Raw genomic sequence first — 14,689 nt, 5'->3', positions numbered from 1 at the left:
CTAGATGAAGTCCATATTTTTATTTGCTTGGAAATATTTTTCTTCATACTATTTCTAGTATTTCATCAATATTAATGTTAAAGTTTACTTACAATTTGATCTCTTATGAAGCAGTTCACTGAAAGGTAGTACTGTATATAGAAAGCTGAAGCTAAAGAAACCAAGCAGATGAATATGAAAGCAACTAGGGAGAAAAAATACAAAGGCAGACCATGTCTAATTTTCTGCCATGTGATTTTCTTCAAAGACACAGGATCTTTAATTTTCGGATGTTGACAATTAGCAGAGTTTTGTCTAAACAAGTTGGTTTGGTATTTGAAACCAAAAAGATTTCACCAAAGTGAAAAGCAAGTCCAGGTCATTACCAAGTTGAACATAAAATAAAACAAATGGCTGGGTCTTTTTATCCAACTTCTCCTGTGCTAACATAAAATAAGGTGGTTTGAATTAGAATCTTATATGGGAACCAGGGTGGTTTACAAATTCTAGCAGTAATTAAGAAAATCTTTAGCTGGATTACAGTTACATCTTAAAATGTCAAATAAGAAACATTAGCCAGCTGGCAATTGATTCAGGATATGTATAAGATCTAGGAGGGAATGGAACCCCAGTAGACCCCCACTCATTCCCTAATTAGTGAGAATCCCTTTATTCCCAATTCCCAAATTAATCTCACTACCTTTTACCTTTCTTTTCCTGAAAATCAACTCCCTTTCCTCAACCTCAAGAAGGAGAAACCTTTTCAATCATGTCTCTTGACCTTAAGATTTTCTTGAAGTTTCTTTAACTTCTCCATTGTTATTTCTTCCCTCTCTGTTATCCCCTTATTTCCTTTGCCTTCCTTCTCTCTCTCCTTAGTTTTCCCATCTGTCCCTGGTTCCATTTTTTCCTGTTCTAGTCTCTTCTTCATTCTCTTTGGATTCATAGCCTATTTTTTGCCTTTTCCCTTGTGTTTATGAATGGGCCACATTTTGCTTTTATATTTAGCCATATTTTTATTTACTTAGTCATATAATTTAGTCATATTTATATATTTGTATTTTATATATAGTCATAACAAAAGTCTTGATTTCTCAGTCCTGGGACATTATATCTTCCTTCTTTCTTCATTTTATTCCTCACCTTGAACTATACTATTTAAAGTTCTTTAACTTGAAAGACCTAAAGGTTAAGATTTTTTTTCCTCTCATGTCAATAACAATACTCCTTTATCACATACCTGCTGTGTGCAAAGCCCTGTGTTGGAGGAGTTAAAAAGGCATGTCTGCTCTCAGTCAGCAAACACTCTACAAAAGAAAATTCAATAAATAGATAAGATTTAAAAGATTATTTTTGCCAAAGCAACATGTTTATTCCAATGAGTGGGTTGAGAAACTCCTCTTGGGCTTTCTACCAACAGATAAACAAAGTATTGTTTATAAAGAGAAACAAAGGGAAATTGAGCCCTTTGTACATCATTGGTGCCTAATTGTTTATTTTATTGAGTCGAATCTTCCATTGTCAGATTTTCTATATCTTATTTGACATGCCTGGAGTATGTTGGATTTCTGAGGAGAAATCCATAGGGAGCTGGTTATTTTCTCTTAGTCATTATGCCTATAATTCCAGTAGCTATCACCTAAGAGTGGTGTTTCTAGCTAAAGGGATATAACCACCTTCAATTTTTTTTCCCCTTAGCCATGTTCAGTGAGATAATAAATATTTGTTACACATTTCTACCTTTGAATATGCCTTTATTCAAATATATAATCAAATAAGATATCGTTATATGTATACTTAAAAAGTTTTATCAGAGATGAATATAGAAATATACTGAGAAAGAAAGACCTTAAAAAAAATAAATCCCCATTCACAATGTGATGCCCTGATAATTCCAAATGCCATCAACCTCTACTTCATTTGACTTCTGGCTTCTTGGTAATCCATGTGTGAAATCTTCTGACTTTAAAAATCCCAGCTTGGGCAGATATATTTCTCTTCCTTTATTAATTGAGTTGTCAGTTCAGAAATCCATCCTTTACCTGTTCAACCATTCCTTCAACTCTAATAATTTCTCTATCTCCAATACCACTTAAGGAGAATTTGGAATTTATTTTCTTCATCGATCAGAACAGAAAGACCCCAAAGAACATGCAGCTCCTACTTTTTCTTCCCATGACCTCGCCTTCAGGTGTAATTAGGGTTTAAATGCTCTCAATGCTCTAGAGTGAGGGTTGGCAAACTAACAACTTTATTTTAAAATGGAAAGCCATTCTTAGTTCAAAAATTATGCAAAAGCAGGCTGAGGATCAATTTGTTGACTTTTGCTCTACAGTCCTTTCCTTCCTTTTATTATCAATAATTATGTTAAATAACCACTTTAATGAAATAGGCATGTCTAATAGTTTGATCATTTCTACTCCAAGCCTCAGACCAGCCCATTTGCATCCCTATCTCCCTACCCCACTCCACCCCCCCCCCAAAAAAAAAAATTAAAACATTTTTAGTACCCTGGACAGAAGTTTTAAACACAGTGATCTCTCATTTAGGTAGTAATGGATTATGTCATCTCTGTATATTAATTTATTTGAAAACCCTTCAAACCAAAGTAATTCCATCTACTGATCAGAAGGGCCCTGCATATAAATGGTCTTTGAAGTCACATCATCCTCATCATTGTCATCATAATGAACAAGCCATTAGCAAACTCCTCTACATACAGAAATCTGTACAAGGCTGTCTTCTGGGTATTATTTCAAATTCAGCTCAAGTTCTAGGATTTCCTTATAGCTAAAGCTTCAGGCTTCATGGGGAGAGTGCATCTCAGTAGCCAGAGATGAAAAGAACCATCAGCTCTGCAACCTAATTTTGATTGCTCCGAATTTGATAACCAACCTATCAGAAGAGCCCACAGTTGCTAATGTAACATCAGTACCAAGATCAGTGTTTTAATTAAAGTTTTATGATTAATGTTAATTCACTGATTTCATGCAGGCACTTTCTGTTGTTCATGTCTTTGGGCAGATTAATTTATGACTTTTTAAGTGAAAATAATCAGTGCTTTCGGCAAATATGCTATTCCATCATATTTAAGGATTCTACTAAGACTAGTAGTATAAATGGCCCAGCTTCCATTAAAGCAGGACCAGGGAGAGATAATGAAGAATATTCAATTAATCACTGTCATATCAGAGGATGATGCTGAAATTTAGATGGGTTTTTCCTGACTGAAAACATAGCCATCTCCATTTCTTACAAATGTTTCTAAGCCTGTTTCATCTTGGACCATATTGATGGCAGTTCTGAATGTATAGAAGATGAAATTGCTCCTTTCGATGGGTGAAAAAAGTGGCTCCATGAAGCTCTTTAAGTTATCTCTTTCCCTACTCCTCCCAAAAATCCAGGATATGAAAATCCAACCATGCTGTATGTATGCACTGATGGTAAAAGGCTGAGCAATACATACTGTAGCTAATTTTTTTCTTATTGATGAATGAAGCAATATATTTTGTTTTATTGCTTAATTCTCTTCCCCCTGCCCTGTTTTAAAAGCAAAAATTAGTGAATGTCTTCCTTTCTGGCACAAAATTGTTTTACTTTATCATCACCAATCTTATTGTAAATTCATAAAAGCATCTGGAGATTTGATAGTAAATTAAAGATGTTTCCAAACAATAATGTTTCTTTGGGATGATATACCATTTTATTGCAGAAAGATAAGAATTTGAAATTTCTCTATGATTCTGATTTACTTTCCTCTCCCGAGGTTACTGCAAGTGAATTAAGTAGGTTATCCTGGCCTTTGGTGAAGGTACATTGTGCAAGAAAATAGTGCTTAGTCTACAGAACTTCCTCATTCTGAAATCAGAAGAAGCACATCCTCTGAAGAGTGTCAGCTGCTGACATACACAACTCTACAGTCAGTGCTTTAAGGGTCTGCCTGTTGCATTTTTAATCATAAACGAGGCTAGACTTAAATCTTTCATAACTGAACTCCTACTGTAATCCATTACATGTTCTCTAAGTTAGCTCGTGTCTCTGGCATTGTGGGCAGCTGGGTAAAATATTTGTTTTGCTTCTTTAGAATTGAATTGTAGCCTCTTAAAGCCCTAGCACAGGCTGCCAAAATCCGAATATTTCCCTACAGCGTCTCGCCAGTGCTTCAAGATTGCAGAGCAGCCAATGTAGCCACCCAGAGTGAGAGAGGGAGGGACATAGTGAAGGACCAGTTGCTGAAGCAGAATCATCACCTGGCTCGTGGGAAGTTGTGAGAAGATTGCACGTGTTAAGGGAAAAGATGGTTCTCATTTCTCTAAAATGTCTTGAGATGAAGTAGGGAGAGTGACAAAAAGTTAAGGTTGAAATGTACTTTTTTCCTTCTCCCAGAAACCCATCTGTGTGCTTTGATTTTCAGGCAAAGCAGAAAGAATGCCAGCTCTGTGTCTCAAGATTCCTGGGAACAGAACTACTCTCCTGGAGAAGGCTTCCAGAGTGCAAAGGAGAATCCCAGATACTCCAGCTACCAGGGCTCAAGAAATGGTTACATGGGAGGGCATGGCTTTAATGCAAGGGTGATGTTGGAAACCCAGGAACTTCTTCGCCAGGAACAGAGGCGGAAAGAACAACAGCTGAAAAAAAAGCCACCTTCTGATGGACCTAACAACTATGACTCATACAAGAAAGTCCAGGACCCCAATTATGGTCCTCCCAAGGGTCCTTTCCGGCAAGATGTGCCCCCCTCCCCATCTCAGGTAGCCAGGTTAAACAGATTGCAAACCCCAGAAAAAGGAAGACCGTTTTATTCTTGAGTGGGTGAGGGGGCATATACCTCCATGCAATGCAATAAAGGACATTTTCCTATGAAGACTTGTATTTTGGAAAGTTTTTAAAAAAACTCGATGGTACTATGGAATATCTCTGTTGTCTGAATCAGTGCCTTTAGTGATACGGGCAAAGGAGTGGTGGGCCTTATTGTCTTTGCCACTATGTCTCAAGTGTTATTTTCATGGAAGGATTTTCCCTCGCCAATCGACAATCGTCCTGTTAAGTATGCTAAGCATCTCCCCTGGGTACTGACCATCTTTGCCCAGTCCATTATCTGTCAATGACTCATTATTAGGGTTTGCAGCAGTGTGTTCTGCTCTGCAATGGACTTTTAATACAACAGCCTATCCAGTCTTGCAGAATAAAATGAACCTGGAATTGGGGACGGTATTTCTCCATCTTTATTTTAACTTCTCTTGGGTGAGAGGCGAGCCCAAAAGAGCAAGATCCACCAGAAATCACAGCTATAAGATATTTACAAGTGGGATCATTTATGGTACTTTTTGATCAATATTTAAGTATTAATATATGGCTTTCCCTTCTTTATCTAATATCCTTTTCAAAGATGAATCTCCTTTATTCTAATACAAAACCACACTGTGACACTTTTCAGTTATCCTAAGGATCCTTTTACATTTACTTTATATCAACTAGAATCTTATCAAGAAGGGAAGCATCAAAGACCATATATATTTATAAATACAACTTCCCAATCAAAGCCACAGTGACAGTTTGCTTTTTCACTGTCATTTATCATAGGGAAGGGGGAGGGGAAGGATGGCATTGTGGGAGGAGGGGTAGACACATCTGCCTCCACATGTGTTTTGTTGTGGAAAATGGTATCAGGGAAAAAAAAAGGCGAGAGAATGCTCTTAGAATGAGTCCAGAGTCCAATACATGATGATAATTACTTTAATTACTTTTTATTTTGACAGGTCTGGGAGGGAGGGCGAAGAACAGGACAAAGAGAAATCAGTCACTTCAGAGATCTAAAACCTAATCTGTTTTCTACCTTTTTTTTCCCTGAAGTTTTGTTATAACTGACATTTGGTCTGTACTTACTTATTCAAAAAAAAATCTATATTGTGATACCACATTAAAATTGTTTTTATACATATGAAGAAAACAAAGGATATGTGGAAGGAAATTGTTACATATCCTACCAAATGCACATCAATGTCCAAAAAAACAATCACAAAAACAACATGACCGCTCTTAACAGCATCATTTTTCATGTGCACAATGAGGGGGGGGATCTCTGGTGCAACAGCTGTTTTTATATTTGTGGGTCTGATCTTCATGTATGTAAAACAGAGCTGGGTTGCTAAAGTGCCTGCAAATCCTGATATAGAGGAAGGGAAAGCCTGAGGTTAAAGCTCAGCATATCATGTAAAAAAAAAATTAAAAGAGGGGGGGGATTAAAAAAGCAGAATCATGTATTGTGGAATCTAAAATATGCCTATTTTTTTTTTTTTACTGGCACATTTTATTTTTGTGGTGTTTTTTTTTTTTTTGCAAACCTATGTGAAACTATGTGAAGCCAGCTTTGTGTACCTGTGTCTTTTATGCCTAATTGTTAATGGTTCTGTTTGTTAATAATGTGCAACAGTGTTTAAAAGGTGTCACTAATGTAAGCCCAGTGACAGTGGCTCTTTCACACAGCCATTGTACTGCTGTGGGAAACAGCGTTCCCTGTACATATGAGACTTATAATAAAAGGCTTATTTCTGTTCCTTTGTAGTGCCTGCACTATTCCTGTGGAACCTCCGTAAGCTGTTCTATGTACATATCACATATATATGTACCAACACACACATGTGAAATAGGGGTTTTTATTTAATATTGTACATAGCTGAAAATCCCCATGTGTCACTCAGCTTGCAAATCTGGAAACATCTAATCATTTGCCTAGTTGAGCTCCATGGAAAGTACCATGACAGCAACAGAGGGAAAGGAACATTAGTGAAAACCCTGGGATTCTTTGGGAGTTCTAGGACTCAGTGAAGAAGACTGAAGCCTTTTTTTTTTGTCCCAAAAGGATCCTTTATAATTTTTTCTCCTTAAAATGATTGAAGAGAAAACTAATGTTATCCAGTATTTCCAAATCACTCTTTCATTCCTTTCTTCCACTCAATAGTGCAAACCTAAAAGAAAAGCCCTAATTCTAAGCCAGGCTCTGATGCCCACCCACCCATTGAAAGTGAAGGCAATGGCATTTCTTAGACAGGCATGGCATGGTGACTCATTAATATTTGTACAGTGCTTGGAAGCTGAAAAGGGCAGCCTAAATTCCTAGTCATATTGTGATGAGCTGTCTCCTGTACACACATGGAGGAAGATAGGGTCCCCACCCAATGGAAGAGCTTTGCACAGACCCACAGTACAAGTCCTTGTAATCCTGTGCTCCACATCAGTCAGTTGCCATAGCAGTGGGCATCCTGTCACAAATTCTAGATTCTATCACTACAGCATTAACAGGAAGAGTATGGTATGTCAAGTAAATATCAACTGTTTGACTTTCACATACTTGGCATAGTTACAGAAAGAGCTCATAGGAAAACTAGACAGATTGGTCCATTCATCTTAATTTTTTAAAACTTGCTTATCTCAACTGTCACTGATGGGCAAAGAGAGAGAGAGAGGTGGTTTTGAAGATGACAAAGACTTCCATTAGACAGGACTTCTTAAAATAAAACGGACTCTTTGAACTGCCTTGCCCTTAGAAGTGAAGAGGTCATGGAAATGAACTAGAACAGAGGTGCCGCCATGTTCTCTGAAACCATCTTTTCTGCAATTTTTTTTTTCTGGCTGTAAGAGCATCTCTAGCAAACCTGAAGAGTATTCTCAGGGTGGCTCATATAGAGAAGGGCATGATGCAGATATTGATGAGACCTCCTAAGCCTTATGTAGGGAGGAAAGATAAGCATCATGGGAGCTTTCCCCCATCACTAGGATCATAAAGGGCTCTTACTTTCGATCAAGATTCAAAACTCTGGTGCTGGTACCAAAGGCAGCTCAGAGATTTAAAGGCTTGGATCAGACATGGTTAGGGAAGATACCTGGGGTCTGACCCTTACTATCACTGTCAAGGAAGTCAGATATGAGAAAACTGTGTCAAGTAGGTTGTTATAGTAGAAGCCGCCTCTATCATATTTGGATTTGGATATTACAAATGCAGTGACTCTAAAGTTCAGCATATTTGTGAGAATAGCCAGTGATGGAGATGGTAAGAATTTTAGTTAAAACCCATTTTACAAAAGGGATAAATGAGGGAAGGGGAAGGAAACAAACATTTATTAAGTGCCTACTATGTGTCGAGCATTGTACTAATTGTTTTCCAGATATTTTCTTATTTAAAAAAAGAATTAGATGACTGTAAGCAGAACAAGGTGCTCACCCATAATATTCCTAATAGTGATTCCCTCTAGTCTAGTCTGGGATTTTTTTTTCTTTTTTGGAGGGGGGAAGGTAGGGCAATTGGGGTTAAGTGATTTGCCCAAGGTCACAAGGCCGGTTTTTGTGTTAAGTGTCTGAGGCCAGATTTGAACTCAGGTCCTCCTGACTCCAGCTCCAGTACTCTATTCCACTGCAGCACCTAGCTGCCCCCAAGTCTGGGATTTTTAAAGGTGAAAAAGTCAATGTCAATAGATTATCTCAAGTGTCACATTGCCCATCTCTATTGAGGCCACATGATCAGTTATCTCAGTATTGAATGATAGCCTAGTAGAATGTTGGAGCTGAAAGGGGCCTGAAAAATCATTTAGTCTTCATTAAACAGATGAAGCAATTGATGTTAATTAACGGAGTCAGGGCTGCCCACTGTATTCCAATTGCAGAACTGATTGTTGGAGAGAGAGGAAGCCAGGAGAGACCCACGTTCGTGGCAGACTTTGTAGTCTCTGGAGTTCATTTATTCCTAAGTGACTTTATCTATCTATCTCTGTGTTCCTCTTCATTCTGCTGGGAAATCTTATGAGCTGGACTGTATTATAAGCTGCCTGATGTCTTGAGCAAAGAGAATAAAAAGGTTGAGACAAAATAGGTCACAAGATCATTGAAATCTATTCCCTTGAAAGCACCTTTCTCATCCTTCCATATTTTCTACAACATAACTACTCCAGAAATTGTGGAACTTGTTAATTTGTGTCCAACTCTTCATAGCTTCATCTGTTTTTTTTTTTTTTTTGGCAAAAGTGCTGAAATGTTTTGCCATTTCCTTGTCCAGCTCATTTTTCAGATGGGGAAACTGAGGCAAACAGGGTTAAGTAACTTGTCCAGGGTCACACAGGTAGTTTATGTCTGATGCTGGATTCAAGCTCACAAAGATGAGTCTTCCTGACTCCAAGCCCAGCACTCTATACTGTGCCACCTAGCTGCCTATGGGACTTGACAGCAAAGGCAAATAAAGGTAAGTAACTTCTGAGATCACACAGCTCGTTGGCAGCATTTGTAAGACTGCAATCTATTTCTCCTGACTCCCTATTTCCTGGTCCCCTCATTTCCATTTCTTGCCATCTGCATATAATACTGTATATAAATATAAAAGACATGTATATACATACTATAACTATAAAATTTATTTGAATTTTCTACAATTTACTACAAAATGTTGATCATGATTTCTGTCTGATAGCATGTTCCTTATTTCCCCATCACAAGGCCACAAGCCCCTACTATAATGCCATCAGATAGCAACCTGGTGGTAAACCATAAGGTTCTTTATGTTGGGACAGCTGTCTACTCATTTGAATTCATAAGGTCTGCCTGTCTACAGATTGACCATATGATGAAAATCCTTCTTTGGATATTAACACAATGCCCCATAATTGTAAATGTTCATTAAAAAGGCAGGAGCTATTTCAGTGGTAACTTGACAGGTAAGGAGACGTTCTTTTCTAACTTCAGAAACCGGATAACCTCCTAATTTAGAAGCTAAAATTAACTTTCACAAGTCAGAAAGTGTGAGAGACAGATGATCTAATGGAAAATGACCTTCAGCTTGTGACTAATGCCTAGCTCACAAAAGCAATTTGATCTAAGTATACTCTTAGAATAAGTTTGCATATTGTGGGAGGTGGGAGGAGTGGGGGACGGCATGAGTGCAATCCTGGATACACATGTCCTTGTTTTACTCAACAGAGCTATTCTTGAGAAGTTGAGTACAAATTTTTCAATATGATTTGAGTTAAAGGACTTTAGTGTGGTAAGGGAAGCCACCTTGGAATGCATCTTGTAACACAATACTTTAATAAAGTAAATAACCCCTCTCTAATCCCTCCCCCCAATTTATATGTTTAGATATTTATATATAGACAGTTCGTGACTTTTAAGTGGATTTATGTTCCAATGATTCATTTTCTGTTGGGGGCTATGAGCTTGGAACTTATTTCCCATAGATAGGATGATAAACGTGATACATATGTTCCCAAGCCAGCCCAGAGGGATCTGCAAATAATATCTACAAATTATCATCCTAGTACTACAGAACTCTAATCACCGTGTGAAAAATATGTCCATGGAAATATACATTCTGACCTCTCCTTCCCATTATCCCTCAACCCATCTTCTTACCTAACATGGGCACTCACCTGTCTAGCTCCAAGTGACAGGCAATGATTCCCAGCATCTGCAGCAGAGGCTCCCATCAAAGACAAGGGAGGTAAATTGATGAGTGGCAGGGCCAGGGCTGCTTAACAGCAACAATACAGACTTTGTGAATAGAAAGACTAACACAAGAGTCAATCCATTTATAATAAAAATACCTAACATTTCTATAACGCTTATAATGTTTCAGGCGCTATGTCAAGCCCTTTCTGATTGTTTTTTCATTTGATCTACCAACAATCCTCGGCGGTAGGTGCTATTATTATTCCCATTTTATAGATGATAAAACTCAGTTAAACAGAGGTTATGTGACTAGCCCAGAGTCACACTGCTAGTAAGTGTCTGAGGTTGGACTTGAAATCAGATCTTCCTGACTCCTGACCCAGCACTCTACCCAGTGCCATTTAGCTTCTGTACCTTCTGATCAAGTAATTCAAAAGATATTAATTATATACTTAACTAGATGCAAAACCCTGGCCTAAGGATGAAACTTTTTTTTTTTTCAAATGAAACACTCCCAATACTCAAGGAACTTACATTCTTCTTTAGCCTACTTCAGAACAGAATAGCTACAAAGCTTTTCTTGACAAATTTGGACAGAGCCCTCCATCCTTCTAAGCCTCTGTTTCCTCATCATTAAAATGAGGGGGTTGGAATAGATGATATCTCAGATCCCTTGATAGTAAAAGATTTTACAATGTTAGAATTTCTGAAGTAAACATAAGCGGTTTCAGGGTTTTCTTTCTTTTCTCTTTTTTCTCCCTCCCTTCTCTCACTCTTCCTTCCATCCTTTCCTCCAATCCTTCCTTCCTTTCTCCTGTCCTTTCTTCTCTCTCTTCCTTCTTTCCTTCCTCTCTTCTTTCCTCTCTTCCTTCTTTCCTTCCTTCTTTCTCTTCCTCCCTTCTTTCCTTCCTTCCTTCTTTCTTTCTTTCTTTCTTTCTTTCTTTCTTTCTTTCTTTCTTTCTTTCTTTCTTTCTTTCTTTCTTTCTTTCTTTCTTTCTTCCTTCTTTCTTTCCTTCCTTCCCTTTCTTCCTCTTTTCCATATTGTTCTTTCCTTCCTTCACTACTTTCCTTCTCTCCTTGGTTCCTTTCTGTTACTCTTCTCCTTTTACCCAAGGGTAAGCTGGCAAAAATCTAACAATAGGCTCTCCAAATGTCATAGCACACTTTTAAATTTAATCTGCATTATCAACATTTTCTCCATCACCATTTTAATTCCAGAAAATCAACAAAACAATCAATCAGACCCGGATTTGTAGCATTTGCTGATTTCCGAGGTGCAAAGGCTTGCATTGAAAATTGAACAGTCAGTTTTCCTAAGCCTGAATGAGCCACCCCCAGCACATGCCAGCCTCTGCCCTTCTCTCCCTCTCTCCTTTCTTTCCCTTTTCTCATGTCACCCTTGGTTAGATTATGAGGGGTTATAATAGAAACAAAGAACTGAGTTCAGAATCAGCTTCACTTCACAGGGATATGCAGACTAAAGCTCCCTGAGTCAGGTTCAGTCATTGGAGTTGTGGTGAGAGCCCTAAGTAAGCACAGAACAAGGTCGGGGGTGGGGTGGGAGGCACCATATTGAAAATAGATCTGGCTTTGGAATCAGAGAACTTGGGCTAAAATCCTGACTGCTAAATTACAATCTTACAATCCCTTATCTCACTTTCAGTGGTCTCTTGTTAAAAACAAGCATGTGAGACTGGTGGATCCTATGATCTTTACCTACATTTTGGGACCCTAAGGCAGTTTGGGATATAGCAAAGGGGAGGAAAGAACAGGCTCAGTTTCCTCTTTGCCTCCATACTCCTTCCCCCCCAGGTAGGCAATCCTGTCTACAACAAGCCATGGAGCAAGCCTGCGGATGAGGGACAGGCATTAGTTCCAGAAGGACAGAAATCTGAGGGAGAAAGGATGAGGAAAAGGAAGGTGGTGTCTATGGCCAATGGACCAGTTTTTGGGGGAGCTGTTCCCTGGGTTTATCTCTAAGGAATGTATATAAATTGGAAATGAACTGAGTTGGGTTTTCTTAAACAACTGCCTGTATCTGCCTCTCTCCAAATGGATATATTTTAAAGCTAGGACCAGGACCTAATGGAGGGAACACTTCAAAAAAAGTCATCCTGTTGAAGAATCGAACAAAATTCCTCATCTTTGATGCTTCCTTGTTCACAGGAACAATTAAATGTGTGAAAAACACCCTCTTTGGAACAGCACAACTAGCCTAACTGTGGAGGCACCTCTCCTTGTCATTGGCTTAATAAGTGATTTGGATTTGATTCCTAGATGCTTGCACAATGATATGATTAACTTCCAAGTATTTCATCAAAGCAATTTTTAACCCTGTTAATCAAATGGGAGATGATGATGTTATCAGAAAGCTTTGTTGTCTCTCTAGAGGAATGCTTCCCTGCTCACTACAGGGCCTCCCTCCATGGAAACTGAAGCTTGGCCGCAGCCAGCGACTTTTATGGTGCAAATATTTAAAGCACAACTTTGAAGATTTTGCCATTCAAAACAGTCACACATGGCTCCAGGCCCAGCTGAACGCAAGCTTCAAGGGGAAAGAACGCCATATATTGTTGGCAAATGACAACAAGCAAAACAAAACATATTTCTAAACCAATTGCGACCTTGGCTAATGGTCTTGTTTCAGGGTCTGACTAGGATTTGCAGCCTCCCAGCTCTCCCTGTTATAGACACAGGCCTGGTTGCTGCTGTTTAGATTGGGATGAATGGGAGGAAACATTTGGCAAGTGAGACAGAGATGTGGCAGGTTAGGCCTCACAGATGGGTACAAGATATTTTGGAGTTAGGCAGACCTTTGAATTTGGAAACCGAGTTAAACTTCTGAGACCGTGTATAGGCATTTTGTACTAAAGGAGACCTATAAACGGTTATAGGACATGTAGAAATGTGTGTGATTAAGGAGCAAGGATTTTCTGATCTTGTTCAGGTTTCCCCAACTACGCTACCGTGGCTACATATGTCTAGAGGAATAACTCTGACCTCAGAATACTTTCCAATGTTAAGGCCTTTGATGCGCTTCTCTGTATCACACTAAATGAGGCTCTTTCTGGTTCTAAAAATTCAACAGTAGAGCTGTAACTAAGGTGAGGTGATCAGAGCTTTGATCCCAGGCATCAAAATGTAGATGGTGCTAATAGCCCTTAGACTCCTTCAGCAGCTAGCCCAGCAGAATTTGAAACCTAGCTAGCAAAATTAATTAGTAAAAATAGGAAACTAGCAGATGGTGCCTACTCCTCTGCCTGCTGTTATATCCCAGGTGAGCTTTTTCCTCCACCCAGCAGTCGAGTGACCTTGCTGTGTCCCAGGGTCTTTTCCCATGGGGGCTAATGTCCTGGCTTCTTTGTCTCCCCCTACCTCCTGCTGAAGTTTGACAGAGGTCTAAAAAATGTCTAGTTACATTTCTGCCTAAGAGACCAAACCACAGTTCAGAGATCTTTCAGTCTGGCTCTGTTCCCCTACATCATTGGATGATTCATTTTCTGTGAGCTTCCTGATATGTCAAACCAAAGGGCCCTGTACTTCATTATTTAAAACTCCTGGGTGTAAATTTCCAAGCCAGACAGTGATGCTGTGAACAGAAAGAGTGAAAACAAGGTTGAAGAAGGTGGAAACAAACAAATGAGCAAAATCAGAACCCTGAAGGAAGCCCTGAGGCCTCAGGACACTGACCCAAGCCCTAATGAAAACTCAGGCTAGGCCAGGCTGCTGAATTGTGGAAGCTGATGTAAGACAGATGCAGCCAGAGTATCCAGAAAAGATGAGATCTCAGGGAGGCTGTGGAACAATAACAATTTACATCACATCATCCGCTCTTCCCTCACATATGTGAAAAGATGCGAGACATGTGCAAAGGCTCTCAAGCTGGACAATCAACTGGAGAAATTCTGAAGCACTTTAGACTGGGGATTCCTAAAAATGTAAATAAGTCTAAGTGATACTCTTTTCCCACCCACCCCATTCCCATTTCATTTCTCTTTTTGCTGTATTTTATTTGGGGTTAAGGGAGATTAGTGAGGAGTTTAGTGGAGAGAAAATTGGCCTTGGAGTCACAAAGACCAGACTTTTAACACTATCAGTGTGACCCTGGGAAAGTCACAGCCTCTCATTGCCTCAGGTGATTCTCTAGGAGTAGAAATTTCAGGGAAGGTAACAATCTGCATTGGTAGAGAAGTATCTTACCAGGAGGTCCCTGTACCAATGACGTGAAAGGTCTGGTAAAAGAGAAAGAGAAAGAGACAGAGACAGATAGACAGAGAGA

At 39.1% G+C, this 14,689-nt stretch overlaps 1 protein-coding gene across 18 annotated transcripts in view; it reads left to right on the top strand.

Moving 5' to 3' along the window:
* The window catches only part of PARD3 (par-3 family cell polarity regulator), a 739,747-nt gene extending 733,211 nt beyond the window's left edge, over positions 1-6,536 (top strand). For all 18 annotated transcript variants that reach the window (XM_069086491.1, XM_069086485.1, XM_069086482.1 and 15 more), the window contains one exon: positions 4,394-6,536. In XM_069086491.1, coding sequence (XP_068942592.1) covers positions 4,394-4,787 — 394 coding nt within the window. In that variant the 3' untranslated portion in view covers positions 4,788-6,536. The remainder of the gene's footprint in view (positions 1-4,393) is intronic.
* Positions 6,537-14,689: the final 8,153 nt, after the last annotated feature.

The sequence above is a fragment of the Petaurus breviceps genome, unplaced genomic scaffold (assembly GCF_028583685.1).
Source record: "Petaurus breviceps papuanus isolate PSGF00001 unplaced genomic scaffold, PetGlider_PUasm1.0 178, whole genome shotgun sequence".
Classification (NCBI taxonomy): domain Eukaryota; kingdom Metazoa; phylum Chordata; class Mammalia; order Diprotodontia; family Petauridae; genus Petaurus; species Petaurus breviceps.
The sequence above is the reverse complement of the archived record's forward strand: the minus strand, read 5'-3'. Positions and strand labels throughout refer to the sequence as shown.